This window comes from Hemicordylus capensis, chromosome 4 (genome assembly GCF_027244095.1).
Source record: "Hemicordylus capensis ecotype Gifberg chromosome 4, rHemCap1.1.pri, whole genome shotgun sequence".
Classification (NCBI taxonomy): domain Eukaryota; kingdom Metazoa; phylum Chordata; class Lepidosauria; order Squamata; family Cordylidae; genus Hemicordylus; species Hemicordylus capensis.
In genome coordinates this window covers 73,096,722-73,123,460 of record NC_069660.1, presented here as the reverse complement: position 1 = coordinate 73,123,460, position 26,739 = coordinate 73,096,722, and the positions used below count along the sequence as shown (strand labels likewise).

At 45.9% G+C, this 26,739-nt stretch overlaps 2 protein-coding genes and 1 long non-coding RNA gene across 11 annotated transcripts in view; 2 read left to right on the top strand and 1 right to left on the bottom strand.

The window, feature by feature from the left end:
- Positions 1-26,739, bottom strand: part of LOC128322931 (uncharacterized) — a 49,120-nt gene that overhangs the window by 20,793 nt on the left and 1,588 nt on the right. For all 3 annotated transcript variants that reach the window (XR_008306086.1, XR_008306085.1, XR_008306084.1), the window contains exon 2: positions 1,683-1,968. This is a non-coding gene — a long non-coding RNA (uncharacterized LOC128322931). The remainder of the gene's footprint in view (positions 1-1,682; positions 1,969-26,739) is intronic.
- Positions 9,132-13,477, top strand: LOC128322930 (uncharacterized). 4 transcript variants are annotated; one of them, XR_008306083.1, is made up of 3 exons: positions 9,132-9,374; positions 10,392-11,982; positions 12,129-13,477. XR_008306083.1 is itself a non-coding variant. In XM_053245206.1 (3 exons), the coding sequence occupies exon 3, from the start codon at positions 12,271-12,273 to the stop codon at positions 13,069-13,071; it is 801 nt and encodes a 266-aa protein (XP_053101181.1). In that variant the 5' UTR covers positions 9,132-9,374; positions 10,392-10,826; positions 12,129-12,270; the 3' UTR covers positions 13,072-13,477. The 4 variants fall into 4 exon arrangements, 3 of the variants coding, with proteins under 3 accessions (XP_053101181.1, XP_053101179.1, XP_053101182.1); XM_053245206.1 differs by having other exon boundaries at positions 10,392-10,826; XM_053245204.1 differs by having other exon boundaries at positions 10,392-10,836.
- Positions 26,181-26,739, top strand: part of PPARD (peroxisome proliferator activated receptor delta) — a 74,754-nt gene continuing 74,195 nt past the window's right edge. For 3 of the 4 annotated variants that reach the window (XR_008306081.1, XR_008306082.1, XM_053245201.1), the window contains exon 1: positions 26,191-26,311. The gene's annotated coding sequence lies outside the window, so the exon portion shown is untranslated. Of the gene's footprint in view, positions 26,312-26,739 lie in introns of all 4 variants that reach the window. The other variant, XM_053245202.1, reaches the window with a different exon arrangement.

Here is a 26,739-nt window from a genome sequence, read left to right as displayed (position 1 = left end):
CAGTTCACATTAAAATAAAAAACAATTTAAAACAATTTATAATTTTTAAAAAACAGTTAGATACGAATTAAAATTACAATTAAAACTAGATGATATAAAAACTAAATATCATTAAAAGCCAGGCTAAAAAGATGGGTCTCTATGGCTCTCCTTAAGGCCTCCAACGAAAACAATCCTCTTATAACCATGGGGAGCGTGTTCAACAACCTAGGAGCGACAACAGAGAAGGCCCAATCCCAGATCGCCACCAGATGAACTGGTGGCACCAGAAGACAGACCCCTCCTGATTATCTCAATGAGTGGTGGGGATCCTGTAGAGAAAAGACGTTCTCTCAGGTTGCCTGGAAGTAAGCCATTCAGGGCTTTAAAGGTAATAACCAGCACTTTGTACTTTGCCCGGAAACTTATCAGCAGCCAGTGCAACTGTTTGAGAACAGGCATAATGTGGTCTCTCTGGGATACCCCAGAGACCAACTTAAGTTTCCGGACTATACAAAGGCAGCCCTACATAGAGTGCATTGCAGTAGTCCAGCCTGGAGGTTACCAGCTGGTGTACCACGGTTTTCAGGTCATTCTCCTCAAGAGATGGGCGGGGTTGTTGAATCAGTCGCAGCTGGTAAAAAGCACGCCTGGCCACAGCCTGAACCTGAGGCACCAGGGAGAGACCCAGGTCCAAGAGCACTCCCAAGCTATGAACATGTTCTTTCTGGGAGAGTGTAACTTCATCCAGAACAGGAAATTTTATCCCATTTATGCACATCAAGTGCTGAACAAATCTGGCCTAACTGCATTAAGGGTGTTGCTAGGATCCTGTATGGCAGGGGTGGGGAACCTTGGCCCTCCAGCTGTTTATGAACTACAACTCCCATCATCCCCAGCACATTGTGGCTGGGGATGGTGGGAGTTGGAGGGCCAAGGTTCCCCACCTCTGCTGTATGGAGTGGGTCCTGGCCCACAGTACTTTATTTTAAAATTCCCCTTCCCTTTTCAATAACTTCTTGTGGGACTTTGCCACTGTGTGAAATTGTAGGTCTTTTTCTTTACTGTGTGTTAGTAGCTCACACTTTGATCTTTTTTCACCACACCATTTGTTTTAAAATGGAGAGTTGAAGGGGGATTAACTATTTGGCGTGTGTGGGTGTGTGTGGAGGATTCTGCACTTCATTCGCCTGGGCTGTTGCTGCCACCCCTTCTATTCAGTCCAGCAGCTGCCTTACTGCTAGTAATGAGGGCTGCCTGCCTCCATTGAGCCCAGCAGCTGAGTTACTGCTGGCACAAGAGCTGCTCGCTGCATCCTTGTCCAAACCCAGGTCAGGCAAGGAGAGGGAGCTGCAGACACAACCTCTTAGGGGAGATGCTGTGGAGGAACAGCTGCCTATCCCCCCTATACTTTTTACCGCTGCCATCAAGTAGACTTTTGGTATGGCTGGGTCTACTACAACAGCCCTTACACTTTTGCAAACTTTACCAAAAGCCCCAAACTCAGTAGAGTGGGAAGGCTTAGAAAAATGTTTATTTGGGGTGTGTGTGTGTTCAGTTAAGACGTTAGCTTTTTCATTTCTTTTCACAGCAAACTTTAGAACACACGCACCAAAAGAGCATACAGGAGAAAAGAAATGGTTTGAAAAATGCATAAATGAAGCTACCTAAACTGGTCCGTACACAGAGACCTCTGCAGTTACCTTCTCAGCAACTGCTTCTTGTGCAGTCCCTTTTCCGGGTGACAGCTGGGGCCTGGGGTTCAACCCAACCTGGCTCTTCTTGTGATTACAGCTCTTGTTCCAGCCATAGCAGTGGATCTCTCAGCCTGTGCTAGTAATTCCTCAACTCTGGTTCTCCAACTGTGTCTTCAGAGAGACTCTCCCTCCCTTCCAAACTGCCCACTGGCTTTCTCCAGGACTTGAACTTCTTCCAGGACTCTCCTGCAGACTGACTCTCCAACTGTGACTCTGTTAAAGCAGCCTCCTCCTATATACAACAACAACAAATATTTATATACCGCTTTTCAACAAAAGTTTCCAAAGCGGTTAACACAGAGAAAAAACAAATAAATAAGAGCCCTGTCCCCAAAGGGCTCACAATCTAAAAAGAAACATCAGATAGACACCAGCAACAGTCACTGGATGTACTATGCTGGGGGTGGATAGGGCCAGTTACTCCCCCCCCGCTAAATAAAGATAACCACCATGTTAAAAAGGTGCCTCTTTGCCAAGTTAGCAGGGGACACACACATTTTGCCCCAACAGTTTTTCAAACAATCTAATTAGTACATCTCAAAGTTCCCTCCATTTCCCATAATTTAGCTTCTCTCCAAAATTAAACTGTCAAACTGACATCCTAAATGTGAAATGAAAAAAACAGCACACATGAACTTTTGACCCTGCCAGGTTTTTTTTTCAAGCATAGGGATTTGCAAACACAGAAATCCTATTTACATTAATGCAGAAGTTTGGGGAATATTAATGCACTTTATAATTCATTTATAATACAAGGTCTATTTATAAAAAGAAGAGGTCTGGAAATATTAATGCAAATTATAATACAGGGGCTTATTTACAGAAAACCAAGTGATATAGGCTTCATTCCTCCAAAGATGCTGAACAAGCAAAGGTGCAGGTGAGGACAGAAGGTTTAATAAGGCTAGGAGGAGAAGCCCCACCCCTTTCTGGACTGGATTGCTAGGGTGGGCAGTCTTCTTCTGGAGCCTGGCTTGGATTCTCCCACCTCCTGATGAGACCAGGGTTGCTGTTAGGCACAGACCTGGGGACCCAGGTCTGTGTGTGCCCACTTTCCAAGAGGGCCCCACAATTTCCCCAAGGGAAAAGAGGGCCCCTTTTTATATTTCCAGAATGGCTTGGCCTAGAGTTCTGAAACTTGGCACAGATGTAGGACAAATTAGCAGGACTCTGCATATTTATTTTGAAGCGGACAGGTCAATCCATTCGTTTTAAAAATTATTATTAAATAACAAAGTCCTATAAGTGCCTTGTTTAATGGCAGAAAATTACAAAAACTTCTGAAACTGAAGCTGCTCCCTTGGACCATCATTCCACCCGCCCCAAGGGGAATCTGCCCATTGCCTTCATAAAAAACTGCAACTTGCCCCCTCCTTTGCCCAACCCTTTACATTTCCAGAATGGCTGGGCTTAGAGGTATGAAATTGGGCACACTTGTAGCACAAGATCACAGGACTCTGTGTATTTTTATTTCAAGGAAATCAGTCAATCCTGTGATTTTTAATGATTTTTCCCTACTGCAATAAAACTGCCAGAAATTGTTATCTCTGTCCATTGAGTACTTTGCACCTAGTGAAAGTGGAACTAACTGTTACATCTGCATATACAGTTTTTTAAAAAAACAAAAACAAATGCACTATGCTCAAGTTGGTTTGTGCTCTAAAAGGTCTTCATGAGAGCTGTGAAGCAAGGGGCATGTGCTGTGATTTAATTCCCCCCCCCTTACTAATGCACTACATGACCAAGTTGGTTTTGTATTTGAACTATGGAATAAGGGATGTGTGTTGTGTCCCGGTTAATTCATTAATGATGAAGAAGCTATGTGAACCCACTAGGGCTTGCGTAGTCTTTGGTTTTTTTGCACATGCACTCTGGCCCAGATCTGTGGGTTTGTGGTAAATGATCGAGAAGATATATGGATCCTTTGGGGGGTTGTGTAGTCTCCACCCCCCAACACACACAAATAAATGGTGGTCCAGACCTGTGGGTTTGTGGTGAAATATATATATATACACGGAAAGGATGCTTATTTTGCAGGGAATAGAGGTGGGGCATAAGCTCATTAGATCCAGGGTCCGAAATGACCTAGCTATATCCCTGGCTGAGTCCCATCTGAGAGAGATCCCGGGCAGTCAGGTGTGTGCTCTATCTAGAGTGCACAGGGTTGGTCTCCCTCCTTAGACTCACTCACCTCAGGGTCAGTGTTTGGGTCAAGGTAGCAGGGATGATACACTGGACATCTGCAAAAAATACAAGCTACCTGTAGCCAAAAATTGGTGGGACCATAAAGTTGAAAAAGTTGTAGAAAATGAAGATGCAAAAATATTATGGGACTTCCGACTACACACAGACAAACATCTGCCACACAATAACCAGATATAACTGTAGTCGAGAAGAAAGAAAAACAAGTTAAAATCAACATAGCAATATCAGGGGATAGCAGAATAGAAGGAAAAGAAATAGAGAAAATAACAAAATACAAAGATCTACAAATTGAAATTGAAAGGCTGTGGCAGAAGAAGACCAAAATAATCCCAGTGCTTATTGGCACCCTAGGTGCAATTCCAAAACACCTTGAAGAGCACCTCAACACCATAGGGGCCAAAGAAATCACCATTAGCCAATTACAAAAAGCAGCTTTACTGGGAACAGCCTATATTTTGCAACAGTATCTATAATAATTATAACAATATTGATAATAAAATTCAGCCATCCCAGGTCCTTGGGAAGGACTCAATGTCCGGATAAAACAAACTAGTCAATAACACCTGTCTGACTGTGTAAACTAATAATAACAACAACAACAACAACAACAACAACCTTGGCGTGGTTGTGGTGCTTGTGTGCTCTGAGGAAGTGTGCTCTGAGGTGTGCTCTGAGGAAGGTGAGAGCTATGCCAGAGGTCCAACCAAACTGGACAGGTCTCACCAGAGGAGCCAGACAAAGAGTGCCTCTCCCATCAACAATATGGTGAGACGTAACTTTAATAAATCTATACCGGATCGGTTGTTGCCCGGGTCAACAAGGACCGCGCCAGGTGCTATAATCCCTGAACATCTGGTGGCAAGTGGGCAACAGGACTCAGGATCTTCAGTTGAGCAACCAGGGCTGGAGACTGCAAGGTTACTGGAAGAAACGTCGCTTAACCGAAAAAAATATACAAAAAATGCCAACAAGGAAATAATGATCTGCTATTACAAGTCTAGTCTAACTAGAAGAGGTTATTTAAAAAGAATGTACCAAAACTGGAAAGAGAAGCATCCAGATACAGAAATAACAGAACAAAGGCTAGCAGACCAGAGAAGATTCATAATAAGAAATAAAGTATTCACAGGAGTAGAGCTGGAAGAACTGCAAAGAGCAACACAGGCTCAAGATATGGAAGAAGTATTACCACCAATTGAAGAAGTTGCTCAGGCGCAGGTGGAAGAGGTGTTGGAAATCGAGGATGCCACTGTTACTGAACTGTATCAAAATCAAAACCAGGCAACCGCCCCTTTGCCTTTACCTCAAAAACCCAAATGCCGTTTAACAGAAAAGCAACAAGAACTAAAGGAAAAAATAACTGAGCACATGAACCAAACAACCACCAGGGTTCGACTTCCAGCTCTAAAAACAGTTGCCAAAAAACAACTCGCTCAGGCACTAAAAGATGTCAATGCTGCACTTGCAGAAATAACAACCAAGAATTTGCAAGAAACAAACCAACTAATGTACAGTGCAGCAACAATAACAACACAAGAGCTCAGATATAAGATCAGTGGACCTGTCAAAAAAGAAAGCAGTACATCACCTAAATGGAAGATTAGATTAGAAAATAAAATCTCCAGGCTTAGATCAGATGCTAGTAAATTGAAAGATATGAAAGACAAGAAGCTGAAGAATGAAAATGCCAAACAGTATCTGATCCAAAAATACCACCTAGATTCAAGGAGAATTAGAGAAGTCCTGGAAATAATAAAGCAGCAAATAACAGCAGTGTCAAAGAAGATTAGCAGATACAAAGCCAGAATCACACAACACAGGCAGAATCTCCAATTCCAGTCGAATCAGAGACGTTTCTACCAAAGCATAGAAGGAGAAACTGCAAGAAACCTAGAAACACCAAATAAAGAAGAAACAGTGCAATTCTAGGAAAAATTATGGGACAGTCCAATAGATTATAATAAAAAAGCAGGCTGGATGAAAGAGGTCAAAAAATGTAACCAATAAATGCAAGATCTAATAATAACACCAGAATTAATAAGTGAAAGAGCAAAGAAAATTAAAAATTGGACTGCTCCAGGCAACGATGAACTGCATGGCTTTTGGCTTAAACACCTAACAAGCCTTCATAAACAACTATCAAAACAGTTCAATCACATTTTGCAAGGAGGTGATATTGAACAATGGCTAACAACTGGGAAAACTCATCTCATCATGAAAGACCCAGCAAAAGGTGCAGCTCCAAGTAATTATAGACCGATAACCTGCCTGCCAACCATGTTCAAATTATTAACTGGAATAATAGCAGATGAAGTGATGCAACACTTATTAACTAACAAACAGCTTCCAGTTGAACAGAAAGGAAATTGCCCGAACACCAGAGGCACAAAATACCAGCTGCTGATTGACAAAATGATTTTAGAAAATTGCAAGAGAAGAAAAACAAATCTAAGTGTTGCATGGATTGACTACAAGAAAGCCTTTGATTCATTGCCTCACACATGGATACTAAAACCGGTGTCAGCAAAAACATTCAGATATTTATTAAAAAAGCAATGAGCATGTGGAGTACACAGTTAACAATCAATGGCGAGACACTTGAATGAGCATGTGGAGTACACAGTTAACAATCAATGGCGAGACACTTGAACAGGTTAGCGTTAGAAGAGGCATTTTCCAAGGGGACTCACTATCCCCTCTGTTGTTTGTAATCGCCATGACCCCACTTTCACAAATACTAAACAAAACAGGCCTCGGATACCAAACATCTAAAACATCCAGTAAAATCAACCATCTGCTGTACATGGACGATCTGAAGTTGTATGGAAAGTCCCAGTCAGAAATCGAATCACTGCTAAGCACTGTCCGTATATTCAGTAGTGATATAGCAATGGAGTTTGGACTAGACAAGTGTGCTGCATTAATAATGAACAGAGGGAAAATAAGAAAAACAGAAGGAATAGAACTGCCCAATGGAAGCAAGATCAAGAACCTGGAAGAGAAAGAACATTACAAATACTTGGGCATTCTCCAGGCGGATAACATCGCACACACTGAAGTTAAAAGAAAAATTGGAAGTGAATACATCAGGAGAGTTAGAAAAATCCTCAAGTCCAAACTTAATGGCGGGAACACCATACATGCCATAAACACCTGGGCTATACCTGTTATCAGGTACACTGCAGGAATAATAGACTGGACCCCGGCAGAGCTAGAGACGCTGGATCGTAAGACCAGGAAAATCATGACCATCAATCATGCTCTGCACCCCCGCAGTGATGTAGATAGGCTATACCTCCCTCGCAGCTCAGGTGGAAGAGGAATGATGCAAGTCCATCAAACAGTAGAGGAGGAGAAAAGAGGCCTTGAAGAATATATGAAGGACAGTGAAGAAGATGCACTTCAAATAGTCAGTAACGCGAAACTGTTCAACACCAGTGAAACAAAACAGGCCTACAAGAAAGAACAAGTCAAGAACTGAGCAGAACAATGGAAAAAGAAGCCCCTACATGGTCAATATTTGCACAATATAAGTGGAAAATCAGACATCACCAAGACCTGGCAATGGCTTAAGAATGGCAACTTGAAGAAAGAAACAGAGGGTTTAATACTGGCTGCACAAGGACAGGCACTAAGAACAAATGCAATAAGAGCAAAAGTCGAAAAATCAACCACAAACAGCAAGTGCCGCCTTTGTAAAGAAGCAGATGAAACCGTGGACCACCTAATCAGCTGTTGTAAAAAGATTGCACAGACTGACTACAAACAAAGGCATGACAAAGTAGCATTGATGATACATTGGAACATCTGCAAAAGATACAAGCTACCTGTAGCCAAAAATTGGTGGGACCATAAAACTGAAAAAGTGATTGAAAATGAAGATGTAAAAATATTATGGGACTTCCGACTACAAACAGACAAACATCTGCCACACAATACACCAGATATCTGTAGTCGAGAAGAAAGAAAAACAAGTCAAAATAATCGACATAGCCATACCAGGGGATAGCAGAATAGAAGAAAAAGAAATAGAAAAAATCACCAAATACAAAGATCTACAAATTGAAATTGAAAGGCTGTGGCAGAAAAAGACCCAAATAATCCCAGTGGTAATTGGCGCCCTGGGTGCAGTTCCAAAAGACTTTGAAGAGCACCTCAACACCATAGGGGCCACAGAAATCACCATCAGCCAATTACAAAACGCAGCTTTACTGGGAACAGCCTATATTCTGTGACGATATCTATAACAATTGACAATAAAATTCAGCCATCCCAGGTCCTTGGGAAGGACTCAATGTCTGGATAAAACAAACCAGTCAATAACACCTGTCTGACTGTGTAAACAAGAAATAATAATAATAATAAACAATTTGCTATGTAGAGAGCTATCCAAACTTTTATCTGGATTGTGGCCAGTATCTGAAACATTAATATGTCCACTGGCACTTATAGTTCATTGAGCAAGGATGAAGGAAGTTCTCTGTATAAAAAAGCATTTATTGCTTTTTAGGACGGACACCCAAGCTAAGTGGTGAGCACCCATGGCGGACAGAGAGTGGCACCCAGATGTTCAGCAGGCATGGAGTATGGTGTTCCCATGCATCTTTAATTCTTAGTTTTTTAAGAGATGGCTCAAAGCTGCAGTAATCATCAATGAAAAACCTGTGCTTTTCCTATTATTTATGTATGAATTTTTGAAATAGACAGGCAGAGCTGCCTTTGTAACTTCAGAATGCATTTGTTCTCCACTTTTGCAGCTAGTCCTCTGCTTTAAGTAAGGTAAAGTGTGCCGTCGAGTGTCAACTCCTGGCGGCCAAATGCTCCATTTTCCATGTGTTGGTGGGTGGGGGAGAAAGGCTGGTCTGTGCTTTACTTCTGTGGGGACCCATAGGGGGACATCTCGCCAGCGTAATTTGTGATATCAACCACCCCAATTCAGGATGGCGGATTCATATATGTTTGGGGTGCAAGTGGGCTAACTTATGAACTGCCCCAGATGGTATAAAGATATGATAAATAAATACAATATTTTAAAATTTGTATTTTATACTTGTGGTTCTCAATGCTTTGGGGAAACTACCTGCTTTCTAAGCAAGCCTCACTGGTCTTTTTCAAACTCTTTGTTCTCTTTCTGACATCACCCTCTGTGACATCACCTAACTGTCCTCTTAACTGTCAACTGCTCAGAAGTTTCCTGGGAGTCAGTTTCTGCTCTTTCTGAAGCAGTTTCTGGGACCTGGGAGAGTAGCTGCTTCCTCTCTTCTCTGCTTTCCTCTGACAGGGTTAGCAGAACGTTTATTCTCCAGAAGCAGTTAAAGGCTTCCAGGACCCCAACAGGCAACTCCTGGGCACTTTCAGCATCCTGCCAGGGGAGTCGTGCTCATCATGTTGGAAGGGGCTTCTCTTCTGTGCTGTGGCCCACTTCATCAAGTGGTGAGTTTCAAGGGAGCCCTGCCCTCCCTCTATTCCCTTTGGAGGAGACTAAGGGGGTTTCTATAAAATTTGCTTTATCTGCTAATAGCGGGACCCCTGTTAACCAGGCCTAGAGTTGCCTTTTAATGTTAAGTCTCTTCTATTGGGCACATGGAGAGCAATTGTCCCTCTTCAGTCCAGCACAGTCTCCCTTCCAGGGTCTCCCTTATGTCAAAATCAGCCCTGCTGACTGGGCAAAGAGGTACCTTTGTGGGTAGTTTTCATATTTAGTGGTGGGGCAGGTTGGGGGGAAAGCAACTGTCCCTATTCAACACCTTGGCTGTTGATGGTGTCATGTGTGGGGGTGTAAAGTGTGCCGTCGAGTTGGTGTCTTTGTGGTTGTCTTTGGTAGAATACAGGAGGTGTTTATTATTGCCATCCTCCGTGCAGTGTGAGATGATGCCTTTCAGCATCTTCCTATATCACTGCTGCCCTATCTGTTTCTCATAGTCTGGGGAATATACCAGCGGAGATTCGATCCGGCAACATCTGGCTTGCTAGTCAAGTCATTTCCCCGCTGCTCCATTAAGTGGCTACTGTGAGTCCTTCTTGTGGCACACAGTTTGGACTTCACCCCTGCCCACTGAGCAAAGCACCACTTTGTAAAGTGGTGACTCTCTTCTATTTAGCGGGATGGGGAGCAACTGTCCCCTAATCAACCCAACATAGCATCCTTCTGGGGCTATTGCTGCTTTCTCTGCTGTGCTGCTGCTTGGTTGTGTCCCAATTTCCTTTGGGACAGAGAACTCTCTTCTCATTCCTTTAGCAATGTAAATCACATTGAGAATCCTTTTTGGTTGAAAATAGCCTATCAACATTTGTAATATTTGCGGATCATGAGTGTGACTGGAAAGAGTTACAAAGTCACACAGTCCCTCCTCCCTGCTTGTGTGCCAGGCTGCACATCACCCATTCCTGGGAACTGTGAGTTAACTGCTTACACAACTGGATGTATCTTTCCCCCCCTTCTATCTATAGAAAAAGAGGCACCAAAACAGGACCATGAAAGATTTGGGGGACAAGTGGTGTTTCCTTTGACCAACCTGGTGTAAGGTCAAGATGCGCAAAGACAAAGCAGGATCTGGCAAGGAAAGAGCGGACTTTGAAAGAAGGCGTAGTAGTCAAGAACAGAAGAGGTGTATCTGGGATGGGGAGCCGGTACAAGAAAAAGAGACCCTAACTGGGAAACAGAAGGGAAAAGACATAGCTGGGTTGTGGGGTGGATGACAAGAGAAGAAAAGCCCACTGGGCAGGAACAGTCAGTGAGGGCTTGGGAGCAACCAAGCCAACGCAGATACTTGCTTAGGAGGGATCTTTACAGCTTCCTCAGAAGAACCACAAACAGCCATTTTCTCTGAGAAGAAGGGAGAACCTCTCCTTCCTCTTGCTGTAGCCTCCTGTCTTCCCTGATAGGTCAGAAAAGGTGCCAGATAAGATATTCTGTCTTCTGGTTGTTTGGGGGCTACATGACTCGGCGTCTTCTTCTTGACCAGGAGCTCCAGGCAGCACTTGGGCCGAGCAGAAACTGGCACTTAACAGCTAGTGGGGTGGGCAGTTGGGCACCCATCCACCCAAAGACTAAAAGAAAAAGCTTACAAAATAACATATATAAATCCTGGAGACACCTGGGGAAAAGAGAGAGCCTGGCAGGTTGGGCAAACACAGCTTACAAGAACAAAAATTGCCCAGGCACACAGCAGCAGACAGCAAGGGGCTGCCAAAGGGGAAGGTGGGGAGAACTCTCAGCGTCCTTGTTATCAAAGGCACTGAGGGCTGTTACATGTCAGAAGGGGGGGGGGAGCCACAAAGAAACAGAATTTAAACCCACAGCAGCACCCAGTTAAACCCACTACCACTAGGGCTGCTGGTACACTTTTTAAAATAATAGTAAAATAAGCAGTTGGTAAGGAAAATAAAAAGAGAGCAAGCCAGACACTGGCACAGTCTCTCTGCCACCACTCTCTGCTCTGCTGCAGTCTTCCTCCTCTGATATCCTCTAAGAGTGTGGCTCTCTCTGTCGAGCAGTCCCTTAAATACACTTTGAAACTCCCTCCTTTTGGCTTCTCCCTCCCTCCCCCCTCCCCCCAGCCAGTGAGAACACAGTGGCCCCTGAGGACACTTGATTTTGTATGATGACAAGCCAACCAAGGAACAAGGAGATCACAAGCCAATTGGAAGGCAATGCCAGAAAACCAACAAGAAAGGGGAAAACACTAAAACAGCCCTCCAAAATGGCACCCACAATCGCTGCTCGAAAAAGCAAACCCACTTGCCGCAAAACTGGTTGGTTCTGGGTTGATCTCAAAGAAGACCCCTTTTTGTAGGGTGTTCTCTGGTGAGAATGAACTGCTTGAAATGCCCTTTTTCACAGCGAACCTTTTCCTGGGTGTTCTGCACATCCCTAGTTAAAACTAAAAGTCATTAAGAAAATAAGTCATTTAAGTAGCAGGTCCACAGATGTAATGCTGAAAGTGGTGAGTGAGAGTCCTAGAAAGAGGGACAGTTTTCCCAGTGTCGAAGTACTGTAGACCTTTTCTGCTTCATCATTTCAGCTGATATGTTAAATTGTGTAAGTCTGTCCCTAATTGGTTGCTGTTTTATTTTGGTATTTGGTTTTGGTTTTATTTGAGAAATTGCTTAGATTGTAATAATGGATAGTACCTAGATGTAATCAAAAGCTTTCTCTGCTTTGTCATTTTCCTACATATATGCCAGAAGGACCAGGCTGCCCATATACTACTTCCCTGCCCTGAGGAAAATCCCATTATCCACTTCAAAATGAAATTTGACACCATTGAATAGCACTAGTTCAGAAATAAGAATAGTCTATATATTAACTTTGGTATTTCAGGAGATAATGATGACAGGCTGGCATTTCAGGAGGACCTCCCCACTTCTGCAGCCAGAACCAGGACAGTCCCACCCACCCCCTTCTGCAGCCGGACCAACTTCAGTCCTGACCTCCTTCTGTAGCCAGCCCCGGGATGGTCCCACACACCCCTTCTGCAGCCAGCCCCGGGACAATCCCGCACCCCCCTTCTGCAGCCGGCCCCGGGACAGTCCCGCACCCCCCTTCTGCAGCCGGCCCCGGGACAGTCCCGCACCCCCCTTCTGCAGCCGGCCCCGGGACAGTCCCGCACCCCCCTTCTGCAGCTGGCCCCGGGACAGTCCCGCACCCCCCTTCTGCAGCCGGAACCGGGGCTGTCCCACACCCCCCTTCTGCAGCCGGAACCGGGGCTGTCCCGCACCCCCCTTCTGCAGCCGGAACCGGGGCTGTCCCGCACCCCCCTTCTGCAGCCGGAACCGGGGCTGTCCCGCACCCCCCTTCTGCAGCCGGAACCGGGGCTGTCCCGCACCCCCCTTCTGCAGCCGGAACCGGGGCTGTCCCGCACCCCCCTTCTGCAGCCGGAACCGGGGCTGTCCCGCACCCCCCTTCTGCAGCCGGAACCGGGGCTGTCCCGCACCCCCCTTCTGCAGCCGGAACCGGGGCTGTCCCGCACCCCCCTTCTCCAGCCGGAACCGGGGCTGTCCCGCACCCCCCTTCTCCAGCCAGCCCCGGGACAATGCCACACCCCCACTTCTGCACCCCCCCTGCTCTGGGCCAGTCCTGCCTCCTTCCTGCAACTGGCCACAGTTTAGTCCTGCCCCCCGCCCTTGATTTCCCTCAGGGTAGGGATTAAATGGCTCACTGAGAAACGAGGAGAACTCCTGTAGAAGTAACTACAGCCAGTGAATGCAAGGGAAATGCAGAATCCCAGGAGGATGGGGCAGCTCTAGATGGAGCATCCCAAGAGTGGAAAATGCTGTTCAACACTGTTTTACCCAAGGACTTGCCTCACACCTGAACCATGGTTAAAGTCAGTATCAGTTACTGGTTTTGTATTTTTGTTTTTGAATTGCTCAGTTCCTTTCCCCGTTTCCCCCAATTTGGGTGCAAATTCATGGGTAGACATGTGCACGGACCGGTTCGGAGGCCATTCTAAAGGCCTCCAGACTGGTCCGGACACACGTGGTTTTGGTTCGGGTGGGAGGTCCTAACAAAGTACGGGGGGGGGCTTTACTTACCCCCCAAAGAACGTCACCGTATTCTTTTGATTAAGTGGGCGGCATACCTCCTTGCCGCCAGCTTCATTCCCCCTCTGGCACGGCTCTTCTCCTTTAAATTCTCAATCGGGCGGCAGGGTATCTTCCAGTCCCTGCCGCCCGGCTCTTCATCAATGTCCCCGCTCGGCTGCCCCCTGTGCAGTCCCAAGACCCCTGCCGCCCCTTCCCTTCCCATTTCAAGGGGTCAGCAGGAGAACTCCCCTGCCGACCCCGTCCCCTTCCCCGGCTGCGCTGCAAATGGCTTCTAGGAAGCCTTTTGTGCGCCTGCGCAAAAGGCTTCCTAGAAGCCATTTGCAGCGCAGCCGGGGAAGCGAGTGGATGGCAGGGAGTTCTCCCGCCGCCCGCTCGCTAAAGTCCTAGTACTTTAGCAAGCGGGCGGCGGGAGAACTCCCTGCCGTCCGCTCGCTTCCCCGGCTGCGCTGCAAATGGCTTCTAGGAAGCCTTTTGCGCAGGCGCACAAAAGGCTTCCTAGAAGCCATTTGCAGCGCAGCCGGGGAAGGGGACGGGGTCGGCAGGGGAGTTCTCCTGCTGACCCCTTGAAATGGGAAGGGAAGGGGCGGCAGGGGTCTTGGGACTGCACAGGGGGCAGCCGAGCGGGGACATTGATGAAGAGCCGGGCGGCAGGGACTGGAAGATACCCTGCCGCCCGATTGAGAATTTAAAGGAGAAGAGCCGTGCCAGAGGGGGAATGAAGCTGGCGGCAAGGAGGTATGCCGCCCGCTTAATCAAAAGAATACGGTGACGTTCTTTGGGGGGTAAGTAAAGCCCCCCCGTACTTTGTTAGAACCTCCCACCCCAGTGCCGGACCGCAGCTCCGCGGTTCCGTGCACACCTCTATTCATGGGGAACCCAATTTGGGGATGGATCCTAAGAAGTCTTGGATGTGGGTGTGTCTAGGGAACAAAGGGACTATGCAGAAGGGACTGGCTGCATCCCAGCTCTAATTCTGTGGAGGGCTGGAGAAGACAAGAGCTGGACCAAGCCAGGATGGATGGGGAGCTTGGGAGGGGAGAGTGCCAGTGGAGGTGGGACAGCCCTACTGGACTCCATGGGACACTGGTGTGCTGCTCTCCACTGCTTCCATTTATATATAAGGTGTGTGTGTGTGTGTGTGTCTTAAGTTGATGGTAAGCCTTTCAATCCATATATATTTAAAATGTTTCTATCTTTTATATTCAAACTGCGCTTTGTTAGGACACTCTCGGGTGGTGTGCAGCCCATCGGACCCCTTGCAGGGTGTGGTGCATTCTTGTAATTCATTTCAGTAGATCCCAGTTATTAATTCCAAAGTGGGACTTCCCCCAGTTTCTGGGAAGATAAAGCACCCCATTCAGTGCCAGTGCAAGCACCTTTCCACTGCTGGGCGCTTTCCATATTACAGTTACAACCTCCGTAAAATGCTTCAGCTTGGGATCGAATTGACAACGTAATGAAAGGGTGTTGCTCAAGTCCACCAGCAGGGGCAGCAGTCTTTTCTAGTTTGCCCCAAACTCCCTAAAATGGAAAAATACTGCAATCTTTTTACCATGTTGCAGGACTGTAATAAAGCAATAAAAGCCGAAAGAAGGCATTGGAAATGTGAATGATACCTTGCTGATAGCACAGAGACTGTGATGTCAATGCACAGGCAATACAGAAGCACACTTTGTAGATCCGTAGTGGCACTGTGATAAGGGTTAATCTGGAAAGTGCCCAGGCTGACCTGCGCAACTAACTCCTGGCAGCTGAACAAGCTTGAGCCTGAGTGTTTTCTTATAGGAAGCACATGGCTAAATCTCTAAACAGAAATACTACTGGCCGGGCAAAAGAAGGGGAAAGGGGTGGTGAGGGAGGGGAAGGAAAGAAGGGGGGGAACCTACTTGGCCATAGAAGCGGGGAAGTGTATTGTGGGGGGGGGTAGGGTACAAGAAAAAGAGAACCTCACTGGGCAACAGGAGGGGAAAGGCTCACTGGGCAGGAACAGTCAGAAGGTGCTTGAGGGAAGCAACCAAGCCCATGCAGACACTTGCTAAGAAGCAATCTGTACAGCTTCCTCAGAAGAACCACAGACAGCCATTTTCTCTGAGAAGAAAGGAGCTTGCTTCAACCCCTCCTTCCTCCTACTGCAGCCTCCTGTCTTCCCCGATTGGCCAGGGAAGATTGGAAGCCATCTTCTGATTGTTTGGGGGAGTCTGACCAGGAGCTCCAGCCAGCACTTGGGTGGAGCAGACACTGGCACTCAACAGCTGGGGGGAGGGCAGGTGGGTATCCCCCTACCCCAAACGTCAAGCTATCCTGTCTACCCAAGCATTGCCCACCTCCCAGAGGAAAAATGTAAAAGTCAGTCAATCAATCAATCAATCAATCAATCAATCAAATACAGGCTGTGGCAATCAGCCTGGTAGTTGTTTCTCCTGGGGTGAGGAGGTGGGCAATGCTTAGGGGAGTACTGAAACAATCAGACAGGATAGCTTGACTGGCACCTCTTCTGGCCAACCATGGAAGAGAAGCAGCTACAGCTGCAGGGAGAAGGGGCTAAGCAAGTTCCCTTCTCTTCAGGGAAAATGGCACTTTCGCTCTCTTCTTCCCACATGCAGTGTGGGGTGCTGGTTTTTTGCATCCATTCCCAACAGGGTATAAGAAACAAGCCTGGGAAACACAGTGGACCATGCTGTGACAGCATCCTTGGTAGGGATGTTCCTGAATCGACACATCTGAACCAGGCGAATCATTTCGGTGCCTCTCTAATGAGGCGCCAAAATGATGTGAGCACATCCCTTATCCTCGGTCCATAGGGCCATCCAGAGGGATGAGGAGATGCTAATGAAAGCAGTCCCCAGCCTCTGCTGGCTTTCTGCAGGAACACCTTGGCATCCGCTCACCCCACCGGGTAACAGTGTGGGATTAGCTGGCCGCCTTTTGGGGCCGAGTAGGAATTTTCCCCATCCACCCAGATTGGCCTGGAGGTGGCTGGTTTTTTGCCTACTCTACACTGTTGCACTGGTAGGGGTTTTTGATCTGGCCCATGTTAGGAGCGGTGCCTTTAAATAGAGTAGCCCCTTGGTCACCAGCACCATGATGGCAGGTCAGAGGAGGGGACACAGTGCTGCACCCTAGGGGTGGCAGCTCCACTGTGGCTTGGCTACATTGCAGCTCTCTGTTGAAACTAGGTTAATAAAATTATCGCCCTAGTTTTAATCCATTTCCTGTGTCGTGTCATTTATTTGGGGGTATGGGTGCAAAGGAACCTCATGACAGACCTCCTGCAAGATGTTCTCAAGTAGGCCTGAGCAGGATCTCTAGAGCCACAAAGATAAGCTTTGCAAAGAGGCAGGATCCACAAATCCATGAGAAGCAGGATTGCTCATTCTGCCCTAGCAGCACTCTGGGAGCCAGCCCTACCCTCCAAATCCTCCAAAGGAGAGGCTGGTTCATACACTCACACAATTCAGTGGCAAAGCTCTGCATCCAGGCTACAGGTTGAAGATGGGTTTTTAAAATAATAATTTTAAGGGAACTTTCTGGGTGTGGAAACCTAGCATGTTGGGGAGAAGGATCCAACACAGGTGTGCAGACAGAGGGAAAGCTTGACGAGCAACGCATTCATTTTGTGAGTAGATATGGGTTGTTAAGTTTGGTGGTGAGGGGACAGTAAATTGTGGGGGAAACTCCTCAATTGGCTGGGGTGATGTGCACCCTTGGTTCAATGTAATCATTTCCCTAAATTGTTATCTTTCTCTGTGTGGTGACCTTTCGTGGGGAGGATCACACAAATCACACACCTACAGCTTGAAGTGACAGTCTTCTAAAATGTAACTGCCTGGTTTTGCTGAATGTTTAAATGGGCAAATATTATCAGAAGACTGTGAGCACTGCAGAAAGAAAGAATCTGGTGATTACTAATAGGAGCCAGCATGAATGTGTCAAGAACAAGTCATGCCAGATTAATCTCCCCTCCTTTTTCAATGGAGTGCCTAGTTTAGTAGGGCATGGAGATGCTGCAGCCATTGTTGTGTGTGTTGATTTCTTCTACAAAGCCTTTGATACAGCCCCCACAATATCCTTTTTTTATTTCTGTGGAGGATGTGGCCCAAACCTCCATTTTGTTGTACGTGTGCTTGTTCTTCATTTTGATATGTTTAAAATGGCAGCCTGACCCCCATCTCGTGTTAGAGTTCCTTATACAAAAGGTTAAGCAAACTTGGCCTTTTATCCATCTCAGGTTTGTTTTTTCTGTCTGGAGGTCATCATGTTCCATCTGGTTTGTATTTGCCATGATTGGCTAATCCAGAGGAGGTGGGCAAAGTTTCGGGGATAAAAAAGGAGAACTAGAACAGCTACAGCTAGGAAGCAGTAAGAGCAGTTGATTCACAAAAGCCCAATTCAGATGTTATGCTGTATGAGTGTACAGATGTGTGGTACAGATGTGACTGAGTTCCTGGATATAGTGAACCTGGATACAGGCCCTTGGTACAGAAAGGAAGTGTAATTCTGTACCTGCATTCAATGTAACATGTGAATGACAGTGCCTGTGTACAGATCTGTACCTGTGTATACTGTACACTCATCGTACCAGTGTTGAACATCACATGTGAAAGGGCCTAAAGAAGAGAGCTGAACATCACACAGAAGAATTGGATCACTCTCAGAACAACCAGAGGAAAAGACAACAGCAAGATCAGACAAAGCAGTGCCGAGCAGAGAGACAGGCTGACTAAGAGCTGCTGGTGAGATTCTATTTAGGCCAGCATAGAATAGAAGATAATCATGGCATGTGCTTATCCCATTATCATTTTTCTCCTTGCTCTTATGGTTATTCTTAAAACACTACAAACGCTATTGTTTGAACTGCCCCTCCCTCCTTTCAAGTAAAAACTGCACCTTTGATTCAATTCTTGAGTACTCTGTATCCCTTAGATGTCACAACACTCTACCTAGAGAGAGAGAGAGATGGAGAACTGGTAGGCTGTTTAGTGCAGACAGCCAGGAAAAACAAACAATTCCAATTGGCAGGGGCATATCTAGGGTGGGGCAGGCAGGGCACGTGCCCCGGGCACCACTTGAAGGGGGGAGCCATTTTTTAAAATTAAATTTTTAAAAAAATGGCTGCCGAAAACAAAATGCCACCGCACATGCTCAAATGGCCTTAGTATATTAAGGCCCTTAATCCTTAGTATTAAGTATTGGGAATTTCTTGCTCTCTTTCTCTCATTTTAACTGTCTTTCTGAAATACTAGAATATATTCCAAGCAGTGACACAGTTTACTCTGCATATCCTTTAATTATTTTCAGAGTATCTGCGAAAAGTCAAATTCTCCATTTATTTTTGAAACTTATGTAATAGTGATGCTACAATGTATAGTAGAGAATTAGACAGGCACTTCTGTTTAGATTTCCAAGTACACCTCCACATAGTATTTGTGTATTTCATGAGCCCCAGCATACTGAAATTTGTAGTTTTCCAGCATTTTTTGGTCTGGCTACGTCCACTGCTAAATAGTTTTTGAAATATTAAAAGATTAATGAGCTTGACTTGTATTTTTGAGCTGATATTATGGTAAAGTTATCTGAAAGATGGGTGTCAGATGTTTGGACAGGGGGCACAATTTCAGTGCTTGCCCTGGGCACTATTTTCCCTAGATACGCCTCTGCCAATCGGTGGCAGCAATAAAGCTTATCAGATCACGGGGCTGGTTGCGAAGTTTAAATAGCCACTCTCCTTGCTTCTCTGCTGATGCGCAGGGAAGTTTAAAGAAGCAGCACCAAAGGCAAGAGTGGATGGAATAGCCTGTGCCTCTCACACCACTTCTTTATGTTTGGATAACCAGAAGAGGACAGAGTAGAGCCAGGAGTTGAGCAGAAGGAAACACAGGACAGCTTGCCAAACAGGTCAAATGATGGTAAGAGGGAAAGCACATGCCAACACCTGGTGAGGGACCTGGCGTATAGGGGTCTGTATATCACTGCCAGAAGCCTCCGAGCCAAGATGCGCGAGCTAGAGTACTTGGTTACTAATGAAAACATAGATATAGTGATGTAACAGAAACCTGGTGGAGTGGTGAGAACCAGTGGGACACAATTATTCCTGGATATAAACTCTATAGAAGGGTCAGGGAGGGGAGGGTTGGGGGAGGAGTGGCACTGTATATCAAAGAAGGGATAGATTCCAATAAACTAGAAAACCTAGGTGGACCAGAGTCCTCCACAGAATCATCATGGCTAACATTACAAGGACTGAAAGGAAATGTGTTACTAGGGATGTGCTAACGCCCTCTGGATCAAAGCGCTGAGAGTGATCTGGAGTTGGACAAACAAGAGAGGTGTCAAAGAGAGACAGGGCAGTAATAATGGATGACTTCAACTACCCACACATAGACTGGGTAAATTCACATGATACAGGTAATGACAGAGAGTCCAGATTTCTAGATGTGCTAAATGACTGTGCCTTAGAACAGTTAGTCGCGGAACCAACCAGAGAGATGTTGACTTTGAATTTAATCCCGTGTGGTGCTCAGGATCTGGTGCAAGATGTCAGAATTGCAGAACCATTGGGTAGCAGTGACCATAGTGTGATCCAATTCAGCATATATGTGAGTGGAGAATTGTCAAGGAAGTCCAACACTGATGCGTTGGACTTCAGAAGAGGAAACTTCTCAAAAATGAGGGGAATGGTAAAAAGGAAGTTGAAAGGGAAAGTCAGGTGGGTCAAATCACTCCAGAAGGCATGGAACTAATTTAAAACCACAGTACTAGAAGCACAATTGGAATGTATACCAAGGAGGAGGAAAGGTACCACCAAGTCCAGGAGGATGCCAGCGCGGCTAACAAGTAAGGGAAGCTCTAAAAGGGAAGAAGACTTCCTTCAGAAAATGGAAGTCCTGCCCAAATGAAGAAAACAGGAAGGAACATAAACTCTGGCAAAAGAAATGCAAGGACACAGTAAGTGGTGCAAAGAGAGAGTTTGAGGAGCATATAGCTAGAACTGTCAAGGGGATAACAAAAACTTCTTTAAATATATCAGAAGTAGAAAACCTGCCAGGGAGGCGGTTTGACCCTCCGATGATGAGGGTGTGAAAGGGATTAGTCAGGAGGATAAGGAGATTGCAGAGAAGCTGAATGAGTTCTTTGCATCTGTCTTCACGGCACTGACCATATACCCTCTCCAGAATTGAGTTTTTCAGGTTTAGTGGCTGAGGAACTGGGTGAATTTGATGTGACAAGGGATGTTCTAAACAGTCTTAAAAAGCTAAAAATTAACAAATAGTCAGGGCCAGATGGCATCCACCCAAGAGTTCTGAAGGAACTCAAATGTGAAATTGCCAATCTCCTAGCAAAAATATATAATTTATCCCTACAATCAGGCTCTGTACCAGAGGAATGGAAAGTAGCCAATGTGACTCCAATTTTCAAGAAGGGATCCAGGGAGAATCCAGGAAATTACAGGCCGGTCAGCTTAACTTCAGTGCTGAGTAAATTGTTGGAAAACATACTTAAGGACAAAATGGTTAAGCATAAAGAAGAACAGGCCTTGTCGAAGGAGAACCAGCATGGCTTCTGCAAGGGAAAGTCTTGCTTCACTAGCCTTTTGGAGTTCTTTGAGAGAGTCAACAGGCATGTGGATAAAAGGTGATCTCATTGACACAGTATACTTAGACTTCCAAAAAGCTTTTGATAAAGTTCCCCATCAAAGGCTCTTGAGTAAACTTAGCAATCATGGAATAAAGGGACAGGTTCATGTGTGGATCGGTAACTGGTTGAAGGACAGGAAACAGAGCGTAGGAATAAATGGACAGTTTTCACAATGGAGGTAGGTAGGAAGTGGGGTCCCCCAGGGATCAATACTGGGACCAGTGCTCTTTAATTTGTTCATAAACGATCTAGATGTTGGGATGACCAGTGAAGTGGCCAAATTTCCAGATGACACTAAACTATATAGGGTAGTGAAATCCACAACAGATCGTGAGGAACTCCAAAAAGATCTCTCCAAACTGGGTGAGTGGGCGACAAAGTGGCAAATTCAGTTCAATGTTGGCAAGTGTAAAGAGATGCACATTGGGGCAAAAACCTACCAACTTCACATATATACTGATGGGATCTGAGCTGTTGGTGACTGACCAGGAGAGAGATCTTGGGGGTGTGGTGGACAGCTCATTGAAAGTGTCATCTCAGTGCGTGGCAGCTGTGAAAAAAGCTAATTCCATGCTAGAAATCATTAGGAGGGGGACTGAAAAGAAAACTTCTAATATTATAATGCCCTTATACAAATCTATGGTGCGGCCACATCTTGAGTACTGTGTACAGCTTTGGTCACCATATCTTAAGAAGGATACTGTAGAACTGGAAAAGGTGCAGAAGAGGGAAACCAAAATGATCAGGGGCCTGGAGCACTTCCCTTATGAGGCAAGGCTACAGCATCTGGGGCTCTCCACCTTGGAAAAGAGGCAACTAAGGAGAGACATGATCTAAGTGTATAAAATTATGCATGGAATGGAGAGGGTAGATAGAAATTGTTCTCCCTCTCTCACAACACTAGAACCAGGGTAGTCGTGACCATCATGTGATCCAATTCAACATATATGTGAGTGGAGAATTGTCAAGGAAGTCTAACACCCATGAAACTGAAGGTTGGGAAATTTAGGACAGACAAGCGGAAGTACTTTTTCACACAGTGCATAATTAATCTATGGAATTCCTTGCTATGGGATGTGGTGATAGCCAGAAGCTGTGATGGCTTTAAAAGGGGCTTAGACAGATTCATGGAGGACAGGCTACATCATATGATGAGTTCAAACAAGCTGTATACAAAAGATTTAAAACAGAACCTGATTTTTTCAGGAAAACTGCAGCCTAAACCAGGGAAGTCTTATATTGAATTGGTACCCAGTTATTGCATTTGTTGAAGAAGAGTAGACACCCTGGATAAAATGGCTGAATTAATTGTGAATGCTCGATTTGATTCTCAGCAACGCCAAGAGTGTAAATAAAAATAAAATATTTGGCACCAGAAACAGTTAAAATAAAAATAAGATTTGGCACCAGAAAATAAAAATAAAAGATTTGGCACCAGAAACAGTTAGAGAGCAACTTAGCTGATCAATTGGTGCTTAATAGGGAAGAATCGTCTTTTAGATATGATCTGAGGTAAACAGAAAGTCAAACTACTCTGGTTCAACAGAAAAACTAGTAAATAAATAGGAAAAATCCTTTACCAATGAAAAGTTTGGGGTTCAGAAACCTTTTCTAAGGAGAAAAGACAGTGCTTCAAATGTGGGGAAAGGGGGCATATGAAAGCTGATTGTTATTTTAGAAAATCTGCTCATGAAATGAAGCCTGAACCACAAACAGGGATACCTCACTAAATTAGAGAGTGGTGTTCACAAGTGCAGGGTCAGCAGTATTACTAACTGTGAGGAGGTAAATGATCATCTAAGAGAACCTATATTGGTGGGTCAGCAAACTATTTTAGAAATGATTGATACAAGCACTACTAAAGACACATCTGACTTCCTGCAAACAAATTCACTTTATTTTCTTTTTAAAAAAGAATTCTTCTGCCAAATTTGTTTCACTTCTGTTTGTGTCACTCTTGTCCAGAGGTACACCGAGGTAATTTTGGAGCCTGGATCTAAAGGCCTTTGGAGCTGCTCTCCGGCACAAGTTAAGTATCATCCCTCCTTCACACACACCATGACACATGCAGTATTTTTAACATGTGGGTTTTTGAGGGCAGAAACAGCAACTGAACTCACAAGACGTAGAAATACAAAACAGGTATATTCATGCAAATAGGCATTTGCAGAAACATTTCAACACATAACACAACATATTCCCATGCCACATATTTCTTTCCCCGCCCCCCTCCCGCCCCCACCATCTCTAAAGTACCCACGGCAGGTCACAATTGCACTCAGTCACCCAGTGCAGTGCGGGCCGGCGACGTGGTATTTCAACCACACCACCCAGGACAGACTAAAGAGGATTTGGGGACCCCCAGGGGTGTGTAGAGGCCCTGGACTTTGGCCCCAAAGTCCTGGGGGTAAGAGCACCTCAGCTCTTGTCATGGTACTTGGAGAAAAAGATAAAACCTCACTAAGAAGTGTGCTGCTAGGTTTGGAGTTTCTTCTAAGCATGCCACCATCTGGCCATTGCTGTAATTGCTCTAACTGCTGTCATAATTTCCAGAGCAGACTATGTCGATCAGAAGGATTTTCTACTTCAAGACCACTTCTAAACTCAAGTTTTGATATTAATTTGCAGGGCAATTCCTTTGTATTGTCAGCTGAATTATCTAGGTGTCTATTTATATGGCTGCAGTTCCACTGAAGTCAACAGGATTTAAATCTCCAAACACACATAGGATTGTAACCGGTATTGTTGTGTTTACTGGTTCAATCAGTATATCTTTTCTTCCACATCAACCTGCCCATATCCTGAGATCAACTTCATAGGCTTTCCGCAAAGTGCCCCCATTATCTGAGGTAAGACAGATGGTGACTGGAGAGAGGATCTTCTCAGCTGAATTCCACCTATGGAATTCCCTTCCCAGGGAGACTTACCTGGTGTGCATCTTATTATTCTTTTTGTGCCAGGCAAATACATGTTATTCTCCCTGATTTTTAAAATTTGAACTGCAGTTTTAATTGTTTTTTGGACATTTGTATTTTAAAATTGTAATTGCATTGCTCTGTTATTCCACAACCACCCCTTTGTAAATCACCTGGAAATTTGACTGCTTAAAAATCCCGTTAAATCCCTTTTTGTAGCTTAAAAATCCCTTTAAATAAAAGCATACATAAGTATTGTGTTCTGCATTGTGTGAATAGAATTCACAGAATTCTAGTATGCCTTGGACAAGATGAATCAAGTGGATGTGAATCTGTCCTACAAGTAACATAAAGAAAAAGAAACATGATGCTGCTGAACATAAGCAGTCTTAGGTCATGAATTAAAACAATTAGTATCCTAACAACAAAATATAATGGGGCTATTCTCACGATCAGGCAAAATCGGGCTGGGGGGCTTGTACATTTCCTTCCCTCTCTCTGTGTGTGTGTGTATTGCTTGTGTTTTGATCCCACTGTGTTAAGATACAAATCTTAATCTACATACTAATATAGTCCTTTTAAAAAACTATAAAACAACCGATATTTTCCATATTTCTCTGTATCTCTGCTGATGAGCAATTGAGATGTGTGCTTGTGGATGCAGAGCTGCTCTTACCCCTGGACTTTGGGGTCGAATTCCAGGGCCTCCGCACCCCTTGGGGCCCCCCAAATCCTCTTTAGTCTGTCCTGGGTGGTGTGATTTGTGCCCTCAAGAATCTACCTGTTCAGAAATGTTTACCTTGCAGGGGGGGGGGCTCCAAAGGCCTTTAGGTCCAGGCTCCAAAATTACCTAGGCGCACCTCTGTGTGTGTGAGTATTTTGATCCCACGTTAGCTGCAAGTCTACACTTTGCCAGTTATTGCTGATGCACCCGCCTAGTCCTGGTTCCACCTCTGCAGCTGCCTACAATTGGCTCTGCCTGTCACTACCTGTGTTTCCACCCATCACCTGCCCTACCTAGGGCTGGTCCCAGGAACCACTGGGCGCCAACGCCTGACACCCCTCTCTTGAGCCCTCTATATTATTATTATTATTAAATTTATATCCCGCTTTCCCTCCAAGGAGCCCAGAGCAGAGTACTACATACCTGAGTTTCTTTTTCACAACAACCCTGTGAGGCAGGTTAGGCTGAGAGAGAAGTGACTGGCCCAGAGTCACCCAGCTAGTCTTATGGCTGAATGGGGATTTGAACTCAGGTCTCCCCAGTCCTAGTCCAGCACTCTAACCACTATACCACGCTGGCTCTCCTTATGTCTTGCTGCTGGCCGGAGGCCTCCATTGAGCCCAGTAACTGGGCAGCTGCTTGTGCTCATGGGGGCCGCCTGCAGCACTACCCTGCCCACATTGAGCCTGGCTGGCTGCTCTTCTGATACTACTGAACGTGGGGGCGGGCGTGGGGAGCGGGGAGCTGCCTGTCGTCTTCTCCACTGCGTCGTTTTTTGGTGCTGGGCAGAAAGCCAAGGCCCACGCAGACTGAAAGAGACAGCACCTAATGTGACTGCCCTCTCCCCTCACATCATGTGCGAATGGAAAGGGTAGGGAGGAGAGCAGAAAAGGAAGTGGGGTGAAGAAGACGCTGGGTTCTGTCTCTCCCCCTTTCTAGTATAATTGCATGGAGTGGGGAGAAGGAAGGAGATTCAGTAGCGGAGGAGGCAGGGAGCGCCTGCTGGACTATCATTTTTACTTGAAAGCCCAACATGCCTCACCCCCGGCCCCCGCCTCTTATTTTGTCCAAACATGGTCGGTGGTGGTAGAGGCTGGGGGGCGGGCAGGCAGGGGAGTGGTCTGGGGTACCTGGCTACTACACATGTTCATCCGTCTGCGAAATGCTTGAGATCCACCCCGGTTTGAACAATCATCACTCAGTCCCTAGACCTCCCTGTGTAACATCCACATGCCTTTCTCAAGAGAACGCGCATCCACGAAACAACCACCAGGTGGGGCACAGGCTAAGCATCTTCCACTGACAATGGAAACCTCCCGCTGGGGGAGGGGGCGGGCTTGGGCCGTCGTCGTGGCGACATGCTAATAGCTTTCTCACGTCGCTAATTGGTCCGCGAGTTGGATGTGCGCAGTAGCGTCAGAGTCAGTGCGTGTGACGTATGGGGGAGGTTTGTGTGGCTGACGCTTTACGGGCCGGGTGGGGGCTTTTAATGACAAAAGTTCTGTGCCGAGTATCGTGGGGGAGTGTGCGCGCTTCATCGGCAGCAGGTGAGGTGACGGGGTGCGCGTGATGTTGCTAGGGGTGACTCTGTGCGGGCTGGGGGCATTGGCAGGCGGGGAGGCTCACAAGTGGGAGCGAGCTCAGCCTCCTGGACCCGACGGGGAGAGGAGAGGTTAAGGCAGAGATTCGCCTTCTCCTCTCCCCTCTGTCCCCCACCCCACCCCGCAGTGCAGGGGGGAAAGTGGGGTACTGGTAGTAAAGTTGGTCTTATGAGACGGAGGGCTTGAGGAAGTTAAGTGTAGGCGTTAAATATAGATCGATCTCACTAGTGGGGGGGAAATAACTCACCCACCTACATTACAGGGACTGTCAATCAGATTTTACGAACAGAGAGAGTTGTGGATAATGGAAATGTTGTTCCTTTTTATTTCTGGTATTCTGTTCTAGCAGTAATAGATGCTTTGTTTGTGCCATT

Bases quoted from the DNA above. Each gene is read 5' to 3' on its own strand.
- LOC128322930 (XM_053245207.1), top strand. From the start codon at position 12,271: ATGATGACAGGCTGGCATTTCAGGAGGACCTCCCCACTTCTGCAGCCA.